General features: G+C 40.6%; 1 protein-coding gene across 4 annotated transcripts; it reads left to right on the top strand.

The window, feature by feature from the left end:
• The first annotated feature begins 463 nt into the window (after positions 1 to 463).
• slc7a6 (solute carrier family 7 member 6) lies at positions 464 to 18,259 on the top strand. Of its 4 annotated transcripts, none has more exons than XM_080439370.1 (10): positions 464 to 514; positions 8,700 to 9,314; positions 11,450 to 11,575; positions 12,844 to 12,988; positions 13,388 to 13,511; positions 13,660 to 13,763; positions 14,651 to 14,747; positions 15,357 to 15,506; positions 15,921 to 16,104; positions 16,321 to 18,259. In XM_080439370.1, the coding sequence occupies exons 2-10, from the start codon at positions 8,825 to 8,827 to the stop codon at positions 16,386 to 16,388; spliced, it is 1,488 nt and encodes a 495-aa protein (XP_080295496.1). In that variant the 5' UTR covers positions 464 to 514; positions 8,700 to 8,824; the 3' UTR covers positions 16,389 to 18,259. The 4 variants fall into 4 exon arrangements, with proteins under 4 accessions (XP_080295496.1, XP_080295495.1, XP_080295498.1 ...); XM_080439369.1 differs by lacking the exon at positions 464 to 514 and adding an exon at positions 4,462 to 4,520; XM_080439371.1 differs by lacking the exon at positions 464 to 514 and adding an exon at positions 7,698 to 7,765.
• The last annotated feature ends 17 nt before the right edge of the window (positions 18,260 to 18,276 follow it).

Below are 18,276 nucleotides of genomic sequence, written 5' to 3'. Positions count from 1 at the left end.
TGAAGCAAACACAGGACTTAAATAGACACAGGACTAACTGGACACAGGTGAGAACCAAGGACAATTAACACATGATTGGCTGGAACAGAACAAGACACAGGTGAACTACAATTGCAATGACATACTGGTGAGACAAGACAGGTAGCAACAACTAGGGCAGACAGGAAACACAACTACAAAACAAGAGTACGGAAAACCAAGGCAAAAGTCCGCAGAGTTACAACAATAGAAGACAAATACAGGCCTAAAGAACAGCCCTTAGGAGTCCAACACCATATAAGGGCATTCAAGGTCCAAATAATAAAGTCACAGTCCACGGCCTGAGGAGCGGACCGTGACACCAATCTAACACTTATTTAAACCCAAAATATCACTTGCACCCCTTTATTTAAGGCAATAAGACAACGTGTCTTCGTCCTCCACAGGCTGAAGATGTTCTGCATGGAATCCAAGATACTGTGCAACTTCTACAGGTGCACAATTGAGAGTATCCTGACTGGGTTCATCACTGCTGGTAAAAAATAATATGCACACACACACGCACACACACACACACACACACACACACACACACACACACACACACACACACACACACACACACACACACACACACACACTCACACTCACACTCACACTCACACTCACACTCACACTCTGTCTTGTCTGTCTTGTCTGTCTGTCTGTCTGTCTGTCTGTCTGTCTGTCTGTCTGTCTGTCTGTCTGTCTGTCTGACTGACTGACTGACAGGTACTGTAGGTAGCTAGGTAGATAGTCTCCCCACTCTATCCTTTGTATGTTGGCTTATGTATTAAGATTATGGTAGATAGAAAGATTGATCAATTTCTTTATTTTTGTGTCCATGCTGCATGCACCAAAGGTGCCCAGTCCACATGGACTCAAAATATAAATCATTGCATAGGTGTACAATATAGAAAAAAACTGTTTTTCAAAAATCCCAAGCCTGAAATCTGCTAAAAAGAAAATACCTTTCCTAAAACATAATTCAAGTCTTTCATAATCATCTAACCAAAAAAGGTTAACACAAATAGATTTTACAAAACAACCAAATAAAACAAAACAAAACAAAACAATTATTTCAATTTCAATTTAGTCCAAGGCACATAATAAACTAATTCTATGCTCTTTAGGAGTACCAATGAATCTGTTTTTATAGCTAATGTTAAGGTCCCAGAATGTAACTGTGCACAAAATGATCTTTGACTTTTGGATACATTGTTTTGGGTGACATATGGTTCAGGACCATAATTATTCTTAATAATAAGAATAATAAGAACTATATGTTCTTAGTTTTGGTTTGTACCATACGTCAACAGACCATCTTTCTTTATATTTAAGGAACATATAATTCTGCATTTCATGACTATTACAACATGGTAAAAATATTTTATTTGAACATTTCTTTCGTATTGTAAGTGACAGTATAAGTATCCTCTATTTGAATTCCTATAAATGTATAAAAAAGAAAGCAGCAAAGAAACCTGAAATATTTAATGGCTTAGATTATTTCACAACAAACTCAATATTTACAATCTATAAAATGTTGACACTGTCTGCATGTACATCCATTGTCTATTGACTTGCTACAAGACGCTTTATGCTTTAATACATTTCAACAACAATTGTAAATCCACAACTGAAATCAACGGTAACTAAAAGCAGCCCTATGCTTTGTTGAGTGTGCATATACAATCTAAGTAGTAGTGCACAGTAAGCATTTTTGAGATGTGTTGTTTTCCTGTGCGGCCATCCTCCCCATCTTATCTGTGTCTATGTGTTTCCTCCCTAGAGGTACTCCATTTAGAATTATTTCTCTCCACAAACATGCTGCTTGTTTGCACGTTTCCCATCGAAAATGTCCACTCCTTTTTGACGAAATGCTCCAAAGTACAGTAGGGTAGGGGTTGGGGTTACGGTCGGGGTGAGGGCTGGGTTTAGGGTTAGGGTTATAGGGTTACGGTCAGGGTAAAAAAAAATGTGTTGGATTGAATACTTTATTAACAGTTTGCAAATAGTACAGTGGTACGATTATACAATGGTGCCAAAGGGATAACACAATAAGCCCTAAGGGCTTGTTTCCATTGTGGTCCTGTGTAGTCAATTCATCGAGACAGCAGTCAGACTCAGGGCAAGGAGATATAGAATGTGTGTGTGTGTGTGTGTGTGTGCGCGTGTGTGCGCGCGTGTGTGCGTGGGTGCGTCCGTGCGTGTGTGTGTGTAGGTGTTCCTTTCCATGTTCAGGCACACTCAACAACAGGCGTCTGGGGTCCAGATATACTGTATAGACAGTGTGTATATGTAACCATATCAATTTGTACACTCACTGACGTATGTCAATGTGTTGAAAACAGTTACATCCTTGACACCTCAACTTACAAGTCGGTGGCACATTCTATTCAAAGACCGGTATATCATTCTATTGGTCTGTCTTTTTGCCACATGCTTCTTAGCAGGCCAGGTCTAATTGCATATCTGTTCTTTACACAGAAAGGGCCTCTATTTACACATATGTTAAAAATGGCACTTGCATGTCGACTGTGGATGCAGTGTTAAAATATATGATAGAGACTAAATGGTAAAGGATCATGCTAAGGAGTGGTCCAACATGATTTAACATTGTGTCCTGTTTTTATTTGTTTGTTCTCCAATAAACCAGAGTTTGTTCTTGGGGGATAATCAAATATTAGACTAGTTAGAATTAGTTAGATATCTTTAGCTAAGTTATTTAAGAAATAAATGAAACTGATGCTTTAAAGGTAGGGTATGTGATATCTTTTTGTTTAAAGGTTAAGCACTATATTCTGATAGTATTCATTGCTATACAGTGTTTGTTCAGTAACAGTGTCTTCTGTCTTCAGCTCTTTAATAAACAGAAAATACATTTTCAGGTAGGTGACAAACTTTCAGCCAATCAGGAAAGAGTACCCATTTATCAGCTTCCTTTTTAATGTTCCAGTTCAATTTTTTTCTGCTCATTTCTTTGTGTCATCACTTCCAATTTCACTTGTTTAATCTGTATCCTGACTGAGTTCTCTATCCTGATTGGATACAATTGGTATCCTGACCTGAAAATGCATTTTCTGTTAATAATAAAGAGCTGGAGACGGAGAGACATGGGGACTTCTGTTACTGAACAAACACTTCAACACTCAATGAGTACTATCAGAATATAGAGCTATTTAACACTTATTTTAACCAAAGAAAATCACTTACTTACCCTTTAAAATAATGAGATATGTAAAGTGAGATGCAAGAATTTGTATTAAAGCCTACTCAAGTCACTCCATGCAGGTGTTACACCGAACTCTGTGACCCATTAAATCTAGAACAGACTACAGAGGTCGCTGTTTTTTGTTTCATGTTTACTGTGGACAAAATGAGGATAGGTGACCAATCAATTGTTCACAAAGATTGTTTATGGTGGTAACAGTGGGGGAAAAAACATGTTTGAGAGTTAGGTCTGGTTATAGGCTGACATTGCGTTATGACAATGTAGAATACATTATAAGGATACAAAATAAAGTAGCAGTTTACCTGAGATTGATTTCCACATGTTAATGTATGTAGCAATTGCTTAGGTCTAGTAAAGAGCCACGATCACTTAACATTGTTTTTCCAAAGAAAACATAAATAAAAATAACAACAACTCATCATAGGATCATGAAACAACCAACTGGAGTCCAGAGGTGTAAAGTAACCAAGTACATTTACTCAAATACTGTACTTAAGTAACATTTTTAGGTATTTTTTTTACTTTAGTTGAGTATTTCCAATGTTCTGTACTTTTACTTCTACTCCACTACATCTTACAAATATTGTACTTTTACTCCACTATAATTTGAAAACTTAAGTTACTAGTTACTTTGTAGATTTGAAGTACTATTACAATTTACAAAACATTACATTAACATTAACCATAGAGTTTGTAGATCTGCTATTTTCAAAAGATTTCTATACATTTTGAAAATTTGTGAAATGGGGCATTCTGCAATCTGCATAATGAGTAGCCTACTTTCTACTTTTGGTACTTTATGTACCTTTTTTTACCAATACTTTTACTCAAATACATTTTGAATACCGGACTTTTACTTGTAACAAGAGTATTTCTACATTGCAGTATCGATACTTTTACTTAAGTCCGAAATGTGAGTACTTTTTCCTCCACTGTTGTGTGTGTCACAGAATTCGATAGATTCAACAAACTTCGGTGTAGCAGCAGCACTACAGTACCGGCGTTACGTGACACCCATTGGTCTCTCACGGGACTCCCTCTGCCTTTGGCGTTTCGCCCAGGTGGGCGTGGTCAAATGCCTAAACCTAACCCAACCCCAAGAACCTGAACCTCACAAAAAACTATGCCTCAAAAAAAAAACACGCCCACCTGGTCGAAACGCCAAAGAAAGAGGCTTTGCCCCGGTCTCTCACAGCCAGTTGTTGACGCTTTGACTGTCAGACTCAGTGATGCCGCTGGTGTTGCTGGTTGGAGGTCATTAAGACAGGTAAGACATTCATTCACTGCCTTCCTGCCTCATAATGTGGCCGCTAGACGCCTTGTCTCGTTTTAAAAGTCTATTGCCAGTTTTAAGTCTGTATTCGAGGAAAGTCCTACCTGGATTCATTCGGCTACATGGGACAAAAGAAGGGGGCAGAAAAAGGATGATGACGTACGGACGCCCCCCTCAAGCTGTCTGTGTGCTTGTTTTGCGTCAGGCTGGATCTCACTGTCATGGAGAAGGACAATATGTCTCCATATCAGTTATCATCTGAAAACATTAATTCAACATAAATTAGTTTAGGGAGGATGATGTTGCAGCAGATTGGTTTGCATTGCTGGGGCGCAGCCTTCTTCTGCCATATCATCATAATGGCAGTGGTTCTCAAGCTTTGGGTCGGGACCTCCAGAGGGGTCCCCACATGATTTTTTTTTAATGACAGTGAAGTGACAATTTAAGGACTTTTAAGACCTTTTTAATACCTAACAAAAAAGAAGGAAAGAAAAGAAAAAGACCATTACTGCATCAAAAGTAATGAACAAACTATACTATAAAAACTGGTCAAACATTGGCCAAATTGTCAAATGATATAAGAAAGAGACAAAAAAATTGAAAATGGCAGATCTACAAGCTCACAACGCCTCGCAGCCCGAGGCGTTGTGAGCTTGTAGATCTGCTTTTTTTCACAATATTTATCTGTGGAACCGGGTCAAACAAAATGTAATGCCTCAACTCCTACATTCCAAGTGCTTATCAGGGTTGGGGGTCCCCAGTTAAAATATGAATATTTTGGGGGGGTCGCGGCCTGAAAAGGTTGAGAACCCCTGCATTACACTACAGATTCAAGTACACAGTTGTTCCTTACTTAGATTAACTTGAAAACTGTTATTCTTTTCCTTTCCTTTTCCTTTTTTTATTTTACAAGCATCGCAAATATAAGTAGGTTAAGGGTTGCTTTGTGTAAGGTTCTGGGAGGAAAACAAACATCTCAAATAACAGGTCACACGCCGTTACCTCTGCCCCCCGTAGACAACAGTGTACTTATAGATTGTCTTGGGACGCAGAATTATGTACAGCAAGCAACACTAGAAGTCATGACAATGACAAATACTTTTGTTAAATGTTCACTTATAACTGAATTTGCTGATAATAATGTGTTGTTGTTTACTGGTACAGTATGTGTAACATGTATGTGTTACTGTGTAAGCTATTGAAAAAACTTAACAAAACCTGTATGGCAGAGGAGCATAGGTCATTTATGAATGTCCTCCTGCTCCACGGTTACAACAAGCATTGGTCAATATTTCTGGGTCATTGATGAAAAGGTTTGTGCACCCCTCCTGGCTTAGAACATCTGATAATGGACATTTATAACGGAGTTAAGCAAGGCAAGGTTGATTATGATGTAGCAGTGAGTCTAGGGCCATGTCACTAATGACTCCTGTATGCAGTCATGTGTGGCTGAGGTCAAGGATTACTTCTAATTTGTGTTTCCTGTTTCTTCATGTTTGTCTCTCTTAAACGGGCTACACACTGAACTTTGTTGTTCAGCCTACTACAGACTGTTACACACTGATAGACAGACATTACAGACAGGAACGATGAATGTGCGTGCGAACACACATTCATCTTCCTGTAGTTGAAGCACTTATATAATATTCTCAGGCATGTAGAGAAAACCACAAGCATACACTACAGGTCACCCCTATGTGTACACAATATGTGACACCATGCCACGGTTCTACTGGAGAAACTGTCCCTGAGTGAAGTAGGTCTGAGATGGTGTATAATAGGTGTGAGAAGGCCCTCTGGGCAAGCTGAGCTGAGAAACAGCCTCAGTTAGATACAGGGCTTTACATCTGGTCAGAAGATTCAACACAGCAGATGGCGTAGTGGTTGGCTGGTGGAATGAATGATTAATCACTTGTGCACTGCAAACACACACACACACACGCACGCACACACACGCTTACATACACGCGCCGTGTGGATGTGTCACACGCTTGTTCACAATGCACATTAATGTCAGTCTTTGGCCCCTTTGATACAATCATGATGTATCTTGTACTGTACATGGTTAACATTCCACACATCTTATCTACCATACATAATGTTAGAGTCTGCTTTTCCTTTATTTACTTACGTTCTATCGCTGCTCTCCCAGGGAGGGAGAGGACATTAATTTGGAAACCAGTGATGTATTATATTTGTATTATATAAATTGTGATATGACACTAGATATCGTCTGGGATTTTGGATATCATAATATTGTGATATGGCTCAGCCATTGCCTAAGTGTTGTCTTTTCCTGGTTTTAAATGCTGCAAAGTGCAATACAGTAAAGTGATGTAATTTCTTTACTTACCTGACTGTTCTAGCTGTTATATTGTTTGCCTTTACCCACTTAATTATGATATAGACATTACTGATGATTATTTTATTTATTTTTTAATCTAAAAGTGTAAATATTTTGTGAAAGCATCAAGAGTCATCCCAACAATATCAAGATATTTATTTAAAAAAAAAGAAAAAAAAGAAAGTACAATAGAGCACCAAAGTCTGACATCACCAAAGAGTACAAAAATATAACTTTTTTTCTCCAAACACAGACGTTATCAAATGTAACTCAATATCGTAAATGACACAGAGTCACATACCTGACAAAATCGCCGGGTTGGTTTGTTTATTTTCTTATATGACGCGATCTAAGATTTGCCTATGGGGATTCCAATACAAAAAATAACGCTGTGACACAGGGGTAGTGGGAGTGACGTCAGGACTTCGGTACTAGATTTGATTTTGTCCATATATTGCCCAGTTTGACTTTCTTAGGGCTGATTGATTAACAAAACTTGTCATTAGGAATCTAATAAGTTATTTTCTTGTGCTGATATATTTGTTACTGTGACTAAAAAGGGAATATTTCCTCTGTCAGCACGTCAAACAGCCGATAATATGGTATACATATAATTTCGTCCGCTGATACGTGCCAACAGATGTTCAGACCCCTTACATTTTGCATCCACATTTTTGTCTTTTTGTCCTGGACCAGGGATCCTCAAGATTTTGGTGAGCCAATTTGGATGGAGGACCAGTGGGTCACACAAGAAAGAATGCCCACCCAAATAGTCATTTGACAAGCATATATGTCTCAGAGTTTTGCCTTCTTCTAGATTGTCAGCACCTTTCATTAAGCAGTCTTTCAACCTTCAGATTCTACGCTTTGATAAACTTTTCATCACTGAATGCTGGTAATTTCATGAGATATCATGTAGCTAAACAATTCACTTTTACAACATTCTTGAAAATACACTGTTGAGTACTCTTTTAAACTGGCCCAGTTTCTTTGTGTATTTCTAAGAACCCCTGATTTAAGGGGAGAATACAGTATTAATTAAAATGGACAGTGAATAATTTCTAATAGTGGACGTAAAGTGGGCCATACAAAATGTTTTGAGAATCCCTGTTCTAGACCAGTGATTCTCAAACTTTTTCGTGTCAAGGACCCCCAAAATGATATGTATTTGGCCGCGGACCCCCATCCAAAAATATTTTGTTCCAGGGACCCCCAGAAGCAAAGATTTGAGTAAAAATATATGTATTTAAAGATTGAATCAAAAAGGTTCACGATTTTTCAAAAATAGCAGATCTACAAGCTCATAGTGCGGCACTTGGTGCTGCGGTATGAGCTTATATATCTGCTAATTTTGAATAGCCAAAGTGTAAAATATGGATAAAGGGGATAACATTATTGTGAGGCTTTATTAACAAATTTGGCTGGGGACCCCATGGTACCCCACCAAGGACCCCTGGGGGTCCCCGGACCCCACTTTGAGAACCAATGTTCTAGACATAGAACATCGTTACACCAGAACCTAGTGTACCCTGGGTTCTTCTTTCTCATCTTCTTTACACTAGTATCCCTCCTGTACAGGCCCTTTAACTCCCATCTCTCTCTGCCCTGGACCTCACCCTGCATGACATCACTCTACACGCCACTCTCCTGTCATATTAGAGTTAAGAGTACGAATGTCACATCTCAAATCACAGTAGCATCAAAAACCTGGAGCGGAGGATGTGGTCTAGGGAATGGGCTGGGCTGCAGTGCACACGCTGTCTTTTCTACAGCTGTCACTGTGAATCTACTCTCTCTTTATTGCTTCTTCTTTTTTTTTGTCTCCAAAGGGCAGGGTGCTTGTTCCAGAGCTTGTCAGATCAGAGCCTGTATCAGTGTCCACACTCAGCCCGGCACTCATCGTGTTTGGGCTACAGCCAGCAGCAGAGAGGCCCCTGCTGAGGCACACGGCCCCATGGAGGGCCACGGGGACACCAAGAAGCTGAACAGTAGCTCGGACAGTCTAGCCCCTCCGCCGGATCAGCCAAAGGAGAGCATGCAACTGAAGAAGGAGATCTCTCTCCTCAACGGCGTCAGCCTGATCGTCGGGAACATGATCGGCTCCGGGATCTTCGTGTCCCCTAAAGGCGTGCTCATCTACAGCGCCTCCTACGGCCTGTCGCTGGTCATCTGGGTCATCGGCGGGCTGTTCTCCGTGGTCGGGGCCCTGTGCTACGCCGAGCTGGGCACCACCATCACCAAGTCGGGGGCCTCCTACGCCTACATTCTGGAGTCGTTTGGCCCGTTCATAGCTTTCATCCGTCTCTGGACGTCGTTGCTGATCATTGAGCCCACCAGCCAGGCTGTCATAGCCATCACCTTTGCCAACTACCTGGTGCAACCCCTCTTTCCTACCTGTGAGCCACCGTACGTGGCATCCCGGCTCATCGCCGCAGCGTGCATATGTGAGTAGTGCTACACATGGTCTTTGCTCCTGTCAATGGAGACGTGTGTGTTTTTTACACTTGAAGATTTTAAAACTTTATTTTTAATCTTATAATTTATTTTATTTGGAAAATGCAGTGGACAGTCATTTTTCACATCCCATGTACAAAAAAATCCTTTCAATTCCAATTCCAAATGTTTCTTGCTCCCTGTCTAGTTGGGAACAAGACTTAGGATTCAGTTCAATTATAGGTATTCCAATGTCTCTTTATTGTTCTCACTTTCTCCACCTGCTTCTTCAGATGTAGTATGTCCCGTTCCCTATATGATCGTATATGAAAAAAACATTTATAAACAATTTAAACCATGGGAAAAGAGAGAAAAGATACACTTCTAGTACTTCAGTCATATTTCCAAAAACAATGTAGCCAGATCACATCAGTCAGTCTTTCTGAGATTTATTTCAGCAACTTAAAGTGCCAGTGGTACAACATGCTAAGTTTCATGTCGATTTTCTTCCCACCCGTATAAACTTGTAGGCCTGTACTGTAAAATGTACACTGAAAACTGTCATGGTAAGAGCCCTAGGCTTAGTTAGTGAACCATCCAGTTTAGGATTAGGGGTTCAATAGCTAGGTCCATTTGGAACCAGCTCCAAGTAGTTAGGATTTGGATTTGATAAGTGGATTTGATTTAGATTCAGAATTTCAGAGTCAGTGAAGTCCTTTCGAACCCCAATCATACATTCAACCAAGAATGTAGGTATTAGAAAGGCTGGAAGGGAGCCTTTTGTCATTGACCATTTGGGATGAGATAGCTGCTTTTAGCAATTATGTCACATACAGTGTCCAGTGCTCCCCCCCCCCCCCACCCTAACCCTACCCCCCCCCCCCCTCTTCTTCTCTTTACATAAGTTTGTCGATATTCGGGCCGGGGACTCGAGATGAAAATTTGCCAACTCAGGATAACGCTGGCACTTTTACACTTTAATTAATGTTGGTTAATGTGCATTGTCCCTATCAAATAAAGGAAAAATAGTACATGAAGCTGTTTTCTCTCTTGAATGTACTGTAGGCTATCTGACTGTAGTGGGTACATCTTAAGCTGCCCTCAGCAGGTAATATAGGTTAATCTGAAACTCAACACTGGGGTTGAGGTTTATCTCAATTGAACTTTGTTTTGTGTGCTTAAAATCCATATTGTGTTGCATGCTTCTACTGTGATGGTCTATATCAGCTGTTTGTAGCACCATCCCTCAGCTACTGTACAAGACGGCCTCTCATGACCTCTCCTATGTTTGACATGTTTCACCATAAAGTCATTTGATTACTTTATTGTCTCCGCCAGGCCGAAAGGCATGGCGAGAGAGTATGTTTTACCCTCCGTCCGTCCGTCCGTCCGTCCGTCCGTGTGTGTGTGTGTGTGTGTGTGTGTGTGTGTGCTGTCCGTGTGTTACCAGCTAATCTCTGGCACCGTTGGCCCGGTCGCTGCGAAACTGTGCACACACACTCCCTGGATGCCAATTCAGAACCTCTGCCTCAAAATGTTCACATAGCGCCACCTGGAGGCCGATTTGTGCAAAACCCTTTTTTTTTTACATTACTCCTACAGATTTTATCCAAACGTCGTGCAAATCGGTACACAGTATCTCTATAGTCATGTGATCAACACGGATCTGTCCGATTTCCCATATTCCATCCTCATTGGCTAAGGTTTGCTTCCAAAATTTGCAGGATTGGTCCGTTTTGAACAAAATGCCTCAAATCATGAACGCAGCTTGCGATTTCACACATTCCCACTAGGCCATGGAAGAAATGCCACCCTTTTTCACATTGGACTGTTATAGCGCCACCAGCAGGTGTAATTTAGCAAAACACATTTTTGGAACAAAATGCCTCAAATCATGAATGCAGTGTCCGATTGCCGTGAACGACCTAAGAATAAAGCACCCTTTTCACATTGGCCTATTATAGCGCCACCAGGAGGCCACAATAACGTACCTGACCTGGTGGAGACCTGTTCTCCGAGGAGCACTTTTTCTAGTTCTACATGTTTCACCATAAAGTCATTTGATACCTTTATTCTACCTACCCCCTCCTTCTACTCTGTTTCCCTTCCTGTCTCTGTGGTACTCTCCTTTCTTTTTCTCACCTAGGCTTGCTTACATTCATCAACGCTGCATATGTGAAGTGGGGGACTCGGGTGCAGGACATCTTCACCTATGCCAAGGTGGCAGCTCTCATTGTCATCATCATTACTGGTATCGCCAAGCTCTGCCAGGGTGAGTGGTGCCATCACGGCACTGTCGCACTGAATTGCTTATTACCATATTCCTTTTTACCTCCGTACTGTCATACTATGATTATTTTATCGCTCCATTTCGTTCTAATCAATTTTTTTTAGGGGGATCTTTACTGAAACAGAGACAGAAATTTTAGAGGAAGATGGTGTAAGGTGGGATATAATCCTAGGATATCTTGGGATAGATGGGATTTAATCATTATACCATTAGCTTCTTCATGCCAGGGGGCTAACTGTTTGTTCTTTGGAATTTAGGGATGAGTCAGAATAATCAAACAGCTGATTAAATATTTTTAACACATTCCATGCCAGACGTTAATCTCATAATGTACTCACCAGTGCCAACGTGTTATTGTTTTTTATTTTTTTTATTTTTACGTCGCCATAGACCTTGTTAAAATCCTTAAGATTGAGCTGTGCACTGTTTGTAAACATCGCGGACATCTCCCTGCTTCTACCAGTGAAGACCACGTGTCAAACGGGGCATCCATGTTGTAGTTAGAACGGTTTACGTTAAACAGTGATATGCGAGGAGAAAAAACTACAAGGAGAAAATGGAGTTTCAGTTTCGTCATTAGAACGGGGGCCGACGGGATCGGCAAAACCGGATCCCAAATAATTCCGTTTCCGGTGGTGCTACCGGAAACGGAAGTGTATAAAAAAATTCAGAAAGTGCACTTTTTGTGAAATCTACGCGAACCACCGGTTCGGCGTAGATCTACGCGATTGGCAGTCAATGTGTTAATGGGTCATCTGATGACGTTTTTCTTTTTTCTTTTGCAATGTTTGCTTTATTTACATAGGAGAGTGTAGCAAGACAGGGAGCTGAGGGCAGAGAGGGGGAGACATGACGGGAGTCGGATTCAAACTCCTTGCATGTGGTTAGTGCAGTGGCTACTCCACCAAGCACCTTGATATCGTTTTTCCAACCCTGTAGATACTGTATGTAAATCAGCCCAACATACTGTATGTCCATATACAGAATATTGCCAAATATGTATTTTCTTGCCCGTTTGAGGGTGTAAGCTGAGGGGGCGTCGTTTGGTTTTGTAATTGGTGTTGGTGTTTTTATTTCACTGCACTTTTTGCAATGTTATGTTGTTTGGTTAGATTCTTCTTCAGTTTTCAATATGTACACTATAAATAAAGTTTATATTATTATCGTTGCTGCTGTAGCTGTTGTTCAGAAAACTCAACTAGTCGACTTTGAAAATAATAGACTTTTGCACATGCCTGCTTTGTATCCAGGTTACACGGCCAACTTTGAGTCATCCTTCCAGGGGTCGTCCAAAGACCCGGGGGACATTGCGCTGGCACTCTACTCAGCCCTCTTCTCATACTCTGGCTGGGACACCCTCAACTTTGTCACAGAGGAGATCAAGAACCCTGAGAAGTAACCACAATTTAGTTTTTTCTCAAAGAAGAACAATAACAATGCAGAAAGTTTAAATTTAAAAGGCCACCAAGCCAAGAGAAGGACTCAGTCTTTGCAATTTGAATTGGCTGGCAGAATATAGAATGTCAAAACATGTCTCATAATCACAATTGTAATACATGATGAATGTAAACTAAGCAGATTCTGCCAGTATAGAGATATATATATATTTTATGTGCTGAAAGTGTGATTTTGAGACCTGAGCACAGAAGCAGTTTAGAAAAAGATGATCATCTATATTTGGACTTGTATAACCAGGTAGCCATAGAACCCAAGGTTCTACCAAAGTACAAGACTGCTTTAACCTGGCTACTAATTGCGCTTGATACTCTTCTGTCTACTGTATGTCTGTCAAAGGAACCTGCCTCTGGCTATTGCCATCTCCATGCCCATAGTCACCACCATTTACATTCTAACCAATGTGGCCTACTACGCGGTTCTGGACATGAGCGCTATACTGGCCAGTGATGCTGTGGCTGTGGTGAGTACACCGTCTGTGGTGCGTGCGTGCTTGCGTGCGTGCGTGCGTATGTCTGTGTGTACGTTTTTACAGAATAAACCCAGCAGAAAGTGTGTGTCTGTGCACGCATGTACACAGTATGCTGAAGTTCTATCCTTCTGTGTTTCAGACATTTGCAGATCATACTCTGGGAGTGATGAGTTGGACTATCCCCATCGCTGTGGCTTTGTCCTGCTATGGAGGCCTCAACGCCTCCGTTATAGCTGCGTCTAGGTAAGACACACAAAGACACACTCCCAGTGACTAGAGTGAGTCTAGATTAAGTCTAGTTTTATAATACTGTTGTACAAGAGCATGTTTATCTATAATTATCCTCTATCTTGGCTACTACTATTTGCCCTCTCTAGGCAGAAAATAAAATTATGGATTGAGGCTTTAGCTTTTATAAAATATCTGAGACCATAGGGGTTTTATGGAAGATGCTTCTGAACATTTATTCAATTTTTAGTTTGACCAATTCAAATACTCTTTAATCATAGCTATTGTTACTGTAGGGACTCCACATTGTGCAGAGTAGCAGTGTTATGCAAGCTTCCACACCAGTTTCGCGGAGCGAAAAAAGTGTCTTTTAATTATTCGGAACGAGTCCGAATTTTGCGTTTATTCGCATATTCGCCGGTGTGTAACCGCCTATAAAGTTACAAGCCAAGAGAAATACTTTATACTTTATAGACCTATTGATTGGTTTTTGAGCCAGAAAAAGAGAATTCAAACAGAAGTACTTTTAGTGGAGTTTGCCTTTCTTATGTTTTTGACTTGCAGAGGTCTTCAACAGGGGGTCCGCAACCCCTAGGGGGTCCACAGAGGTACTGCAGGGTGTCCGCAAACTTGTTGCTTGATTATACAATTTAGGAAAAAAATCTCCATCTTTCCATCAGTTTGGGGGTCCCTGGCCTGAAAAAGTTTGAAGACCCCTGTTTTTGAGGGTTTCCCTCATTTGAAAGTGCATTGAGTGCTTGATACTACCTTAAGTGGTCTGAGTGATAGTAGTGGTTGTCGATCAGTAGACTAAGCAGTAGGTTATACATTCTTTATTTATTCATAATACAAGTCTACAAAAGGTTTTTTAAGTATCTGTTACATTCCTGTGTGTCCTGTAGGTTGTTCTTTGTTGGCTCTCGTGAGGGCCACCTGCCAGATGCTCTGTCCATGATCCACGTAACAAGGTTCACCCCGGTCCCAGCCCTGCTCTTCAATGTGAGCACACCGCTCAGTAACATCATTTACTGTATATTGTTTTTGGTCAGGTGTTGTCAATTTCATCATCCCTCTGCTTCATGTGTACTATAAAAGTGTTAAGTTAAGTAAATGCAGAAATTGAGTAAATTGTCGTTCTCTCGACTATTCAGTAATTTATTCTTTTATCTTGAATGTTTTGTCATGCGATTTGTCAGTAAAATAAAACTTTGTTGTTTCTCATTTAACCCCATTATGATGCTTATCGTCTCTGTCGGGTGGAAACCTCATATGTCCAAAACTGCTACTTTTCAGGATTCAAGTAAAAAAATAGCAAAGAGCTTGTAGATCTGCTACTTTTGATGCTTTTGTGTGACGCTGTAGTATGATCAAGTAGGGCATTACTTTACACAAAAAACACAAAGAGTTAGAATATGGAGATAAGAGGTTTATGCCCGACAGCAAAGATATTAAAATGACTGATGTTTGTGGTGGCGATGGGCAGTTGTCTCCCTCTAGTGGTGGCCAGCATACACTGACTTCAGGCACTTCTCAGTGGGATGTGTCTGTTTTATAATTATGTCTCTAGCCATCCAATGTGATATTCAATATTACCTCCTTGTTTCCCAGTGTGTCATGTCATTGATCTACCTGACAGTGGAAGATGTATTCCAGCTCATTAACTACTACAGCTTCAGCTACTGGTTCTTCATGGGCTTGTCCATCGCCGGTCAGATCTACCTCCGCATTAAAGAGCCTGACAGACCCAGACCACTTAAGGTAGTATCAAACCTGAGAATTAATACCAGAACTGACATGACACTGACCATGATACTGACCTGATGCTGACCATGACACGCAGCAAAGGCTGTCGGGATCGGGACTCGAACCCGTGACGCGCTGTCAGGCTACAAAGAGCCTAGGTGCCCGGACCGCTACGCCAGCCGTCCGGGCCTATACTGACCGTGATTCTGACATGATACTGACCATGATACTGACATGACATATTTACACTACGGCTAAGGTTCTTAATGTAACACATTATTACATTATGCAGAAATCTGTTATTACGTTATGCGTTCGTGATTTTATTACATTATAAGCCTAAAATGTATTTACGGTACAGAATTGAAGGTACAGAACGCTAAAGATTGTAATGCATGTCTCTTCGTCTGTCTGGCTGTCTCCTTACAGTTGTCCTTGGTGTATCCGGTGGTGTTCTGTATGTGCACCATTTTCCTGGTGGCTGTGCCTCTCTACTGTGACACCGTCAGCGCTCTGATTGGCATCGCCATCGCCCTATCAGGGGTGCCCGTCTACTTCCTGGGCATCCACCTGCCTGAGTCCAAACGCCCGCCCATCGTCACCAAGCTACTGCGTGAGTTTACAGTGACAACACTGCTTTTTTGACTGCCAGTAATGTACCCAACAAGCACACATGAAAAACTTGTTTATCTTCTTCTGTTGCATACATGCCATCCATTTAATTGCATGATCTGTATTTTTTTCTTGATTAAATAAATAGACCAAAAACCTAAATTCTGTGACATGAACTTGTGTCTCATCTCTCTGCTCCCTTTATCTCCCGTTCCAGACTCTATCACTCATCTCACTCAGCATACCTGCTTCTGCGTGCTCACAGAAATGGACAAAAGCGAATAGTCACAATCACATTTCAGACTCCGAAAGGGACATTAACCAGAACCTTCTACAACCTGACAGCAGACAATCCCCTGAGGACCACATAAGGGATGTTAACCTATGTTAATGTGATGAGGAGGAAAGGTTTATCATTTATCAGCTGAATTGATGAGACAAGTTTACAATGTATGCATGTGGGAGGGGTGGTGGGCGGGGGTGGTTGGACGTTGATACTGTATAAATGCATACTTACACTCCATAAAGACACCCATCATTTTACTTAAAGGGGAATTTTGTTCATGTTAACTTTTAAATGACATTCAGCAAAAAGTGCCAATTTCCTGCATTTCTCCCACTAGTTTATTTTTTATTAAATGAGTTCTCATGATCAAGGGGAAATGCACTCATAACATCAGAAAGAAATAACTAGAAATACTCAATATTGAGGAAGGTACAAAGAGCCTTATATACGTATATACTGTCAGTATATGGTTTTCTTTTTTCAACTTATTGTTTTTAATGTTTTTCTACAGTTTCTGAACTACCGAGCAAGCCATTGTAAACTAGAAGGGTCAGCCATCTATTACCCCAAGGGCGTATCTATGAGTTGACAAGTTCCGGGGCTAAACCTAGAACATTTATTGGTTGGCTCGTGCGTGCTGAAATGCTAATCTGCCTAGACCAAAACGTAAATGTAATTTTTTATTACATTTCACTCTATCTCTGCTGAAATGTCTTCCGAAATTTCCGTCTTCATCACAATTGTTGTAAACTCACTTAGATTCCAATATCATATGAAAGTAATCAAATGTCTGGGTAGCCATCTATACGCAAATGCCCATTGGTGGAATTTCCATTTCAGAAGCTCATAAGCTGGGTGATCTTAACATGGGGACGTCAACTGCATCTGCTAGTTACACATATCTGCCATTTAAACTATGCCTGTAGTTTTAAATCTGTAAGTTAAAGTTAGTTCCAGCATTGTACTTGCAATACCAGTAGGATACCAAGAGATGTTTCAACTTGCTTTTCTGGTGTACACAGAATACTTTCAGATGAAGCATTGTAGACCGGTGAAGAATCTAGACTAGTTCCTCATCTGAGTGAACAGGGGAACAAAATATTGTATGTCTGCTGCTGTGTGATTTTGGGCCACCATCTAAGGGTGTATTGCTTCATTGGTCTTTGACTTTGAATCCGCTCTGCCTTGAGCTCCAGAATGTCTGAAGTGTTGTAGCCTAAACAAACATACATGTTACCCAACAAACAAGTCTATGAAATGTAGCAATGCCTTGATTATGCAATTATCTGTCAGTTCAATCTGTTGAACTTTATTCAGGTGTTGAAATTTTGCTGATGCATAATAGTACTTCAATTCTTCACCAGTGATTACTTTTTTTTAAATGTGGTTCCAGCTGTGTGGACTGTTGTGAAACTTGCTGATCTATGATTACAAAGAATTTATTTTATATTTGTATTGATGCACATAGTGTGGATCTGAGAGATCCAGTGTTTACTATAAACTGACCTCACTGGCCCAACTCACAGAAAGCAGTGCACACATTAAGTACTGAATACGGCAGGGCTCCAATTCTGTGCAATATACCTGTAGTGTCCGTTATCGCAACCAGCTGTACTCCTCCAAAAACAAAGTTGTGTATGGCTACTCTATCCATTTCACCTTGTTATGTATAACTACACTGATAAAAACCTTTGAACTTTACAAGTTTCTTCTGCAACAGAAGCAGTTCTGGACATGGCTGCTCAGTTCACTGCCATGGAAATGTTTTAGTTTCTCATGCATCTTCCATCTCTGGGATTAAAGATCTATGTTCTATCTAATTTATTGCAGAGTTTATCAATAAATAAACATTTTGACAATGCTGTTACATTTCCCACCTCATTAAAA

Source organism: Gymnoscopelus braueri (genome assembly GCF_963280865.1).
Source record: "Gymnoscopelus braueri genome assembly, chromosome: 1".
NCBI classification, from domain to species: Eukaryota; Metazoa; Chordata; class Actinopteri; order Myctophiformes; family Myctophidae; genus Gymnoscopelus; species Gymnoscopelus braueri.
The sequence above is the reverse complement of the archived record's forward strand: the minus strand, read 5'-3'. Positions and strand labels throughout refer to the sequence as shown.

Bases quoted from the DNA above. Each gene is read 5' to 3' on its own strand.
- slc7a6 (XM_080439370.1), top strand. From the start codon at position 8,825: ATGGAGGGCCACGGGGACACCAAGAAGCTGAACAGTAGCTCGGACAGT. The intron at 14,748-15,356 runs GTGAGCACACCG...CTTGTTTCCCAG, and splicing joins TCCCAGCCCTGCTCTTCAAT to TGTGTCATGTCATTGATCTA. The intron at 15,507-15,920 runs GTAGTATCAAAC...GTCTCCTTACAG, and splicing joins ACAGACCCAGACCACTTAAG to TTGTCCTTGGTGTATCCGGT.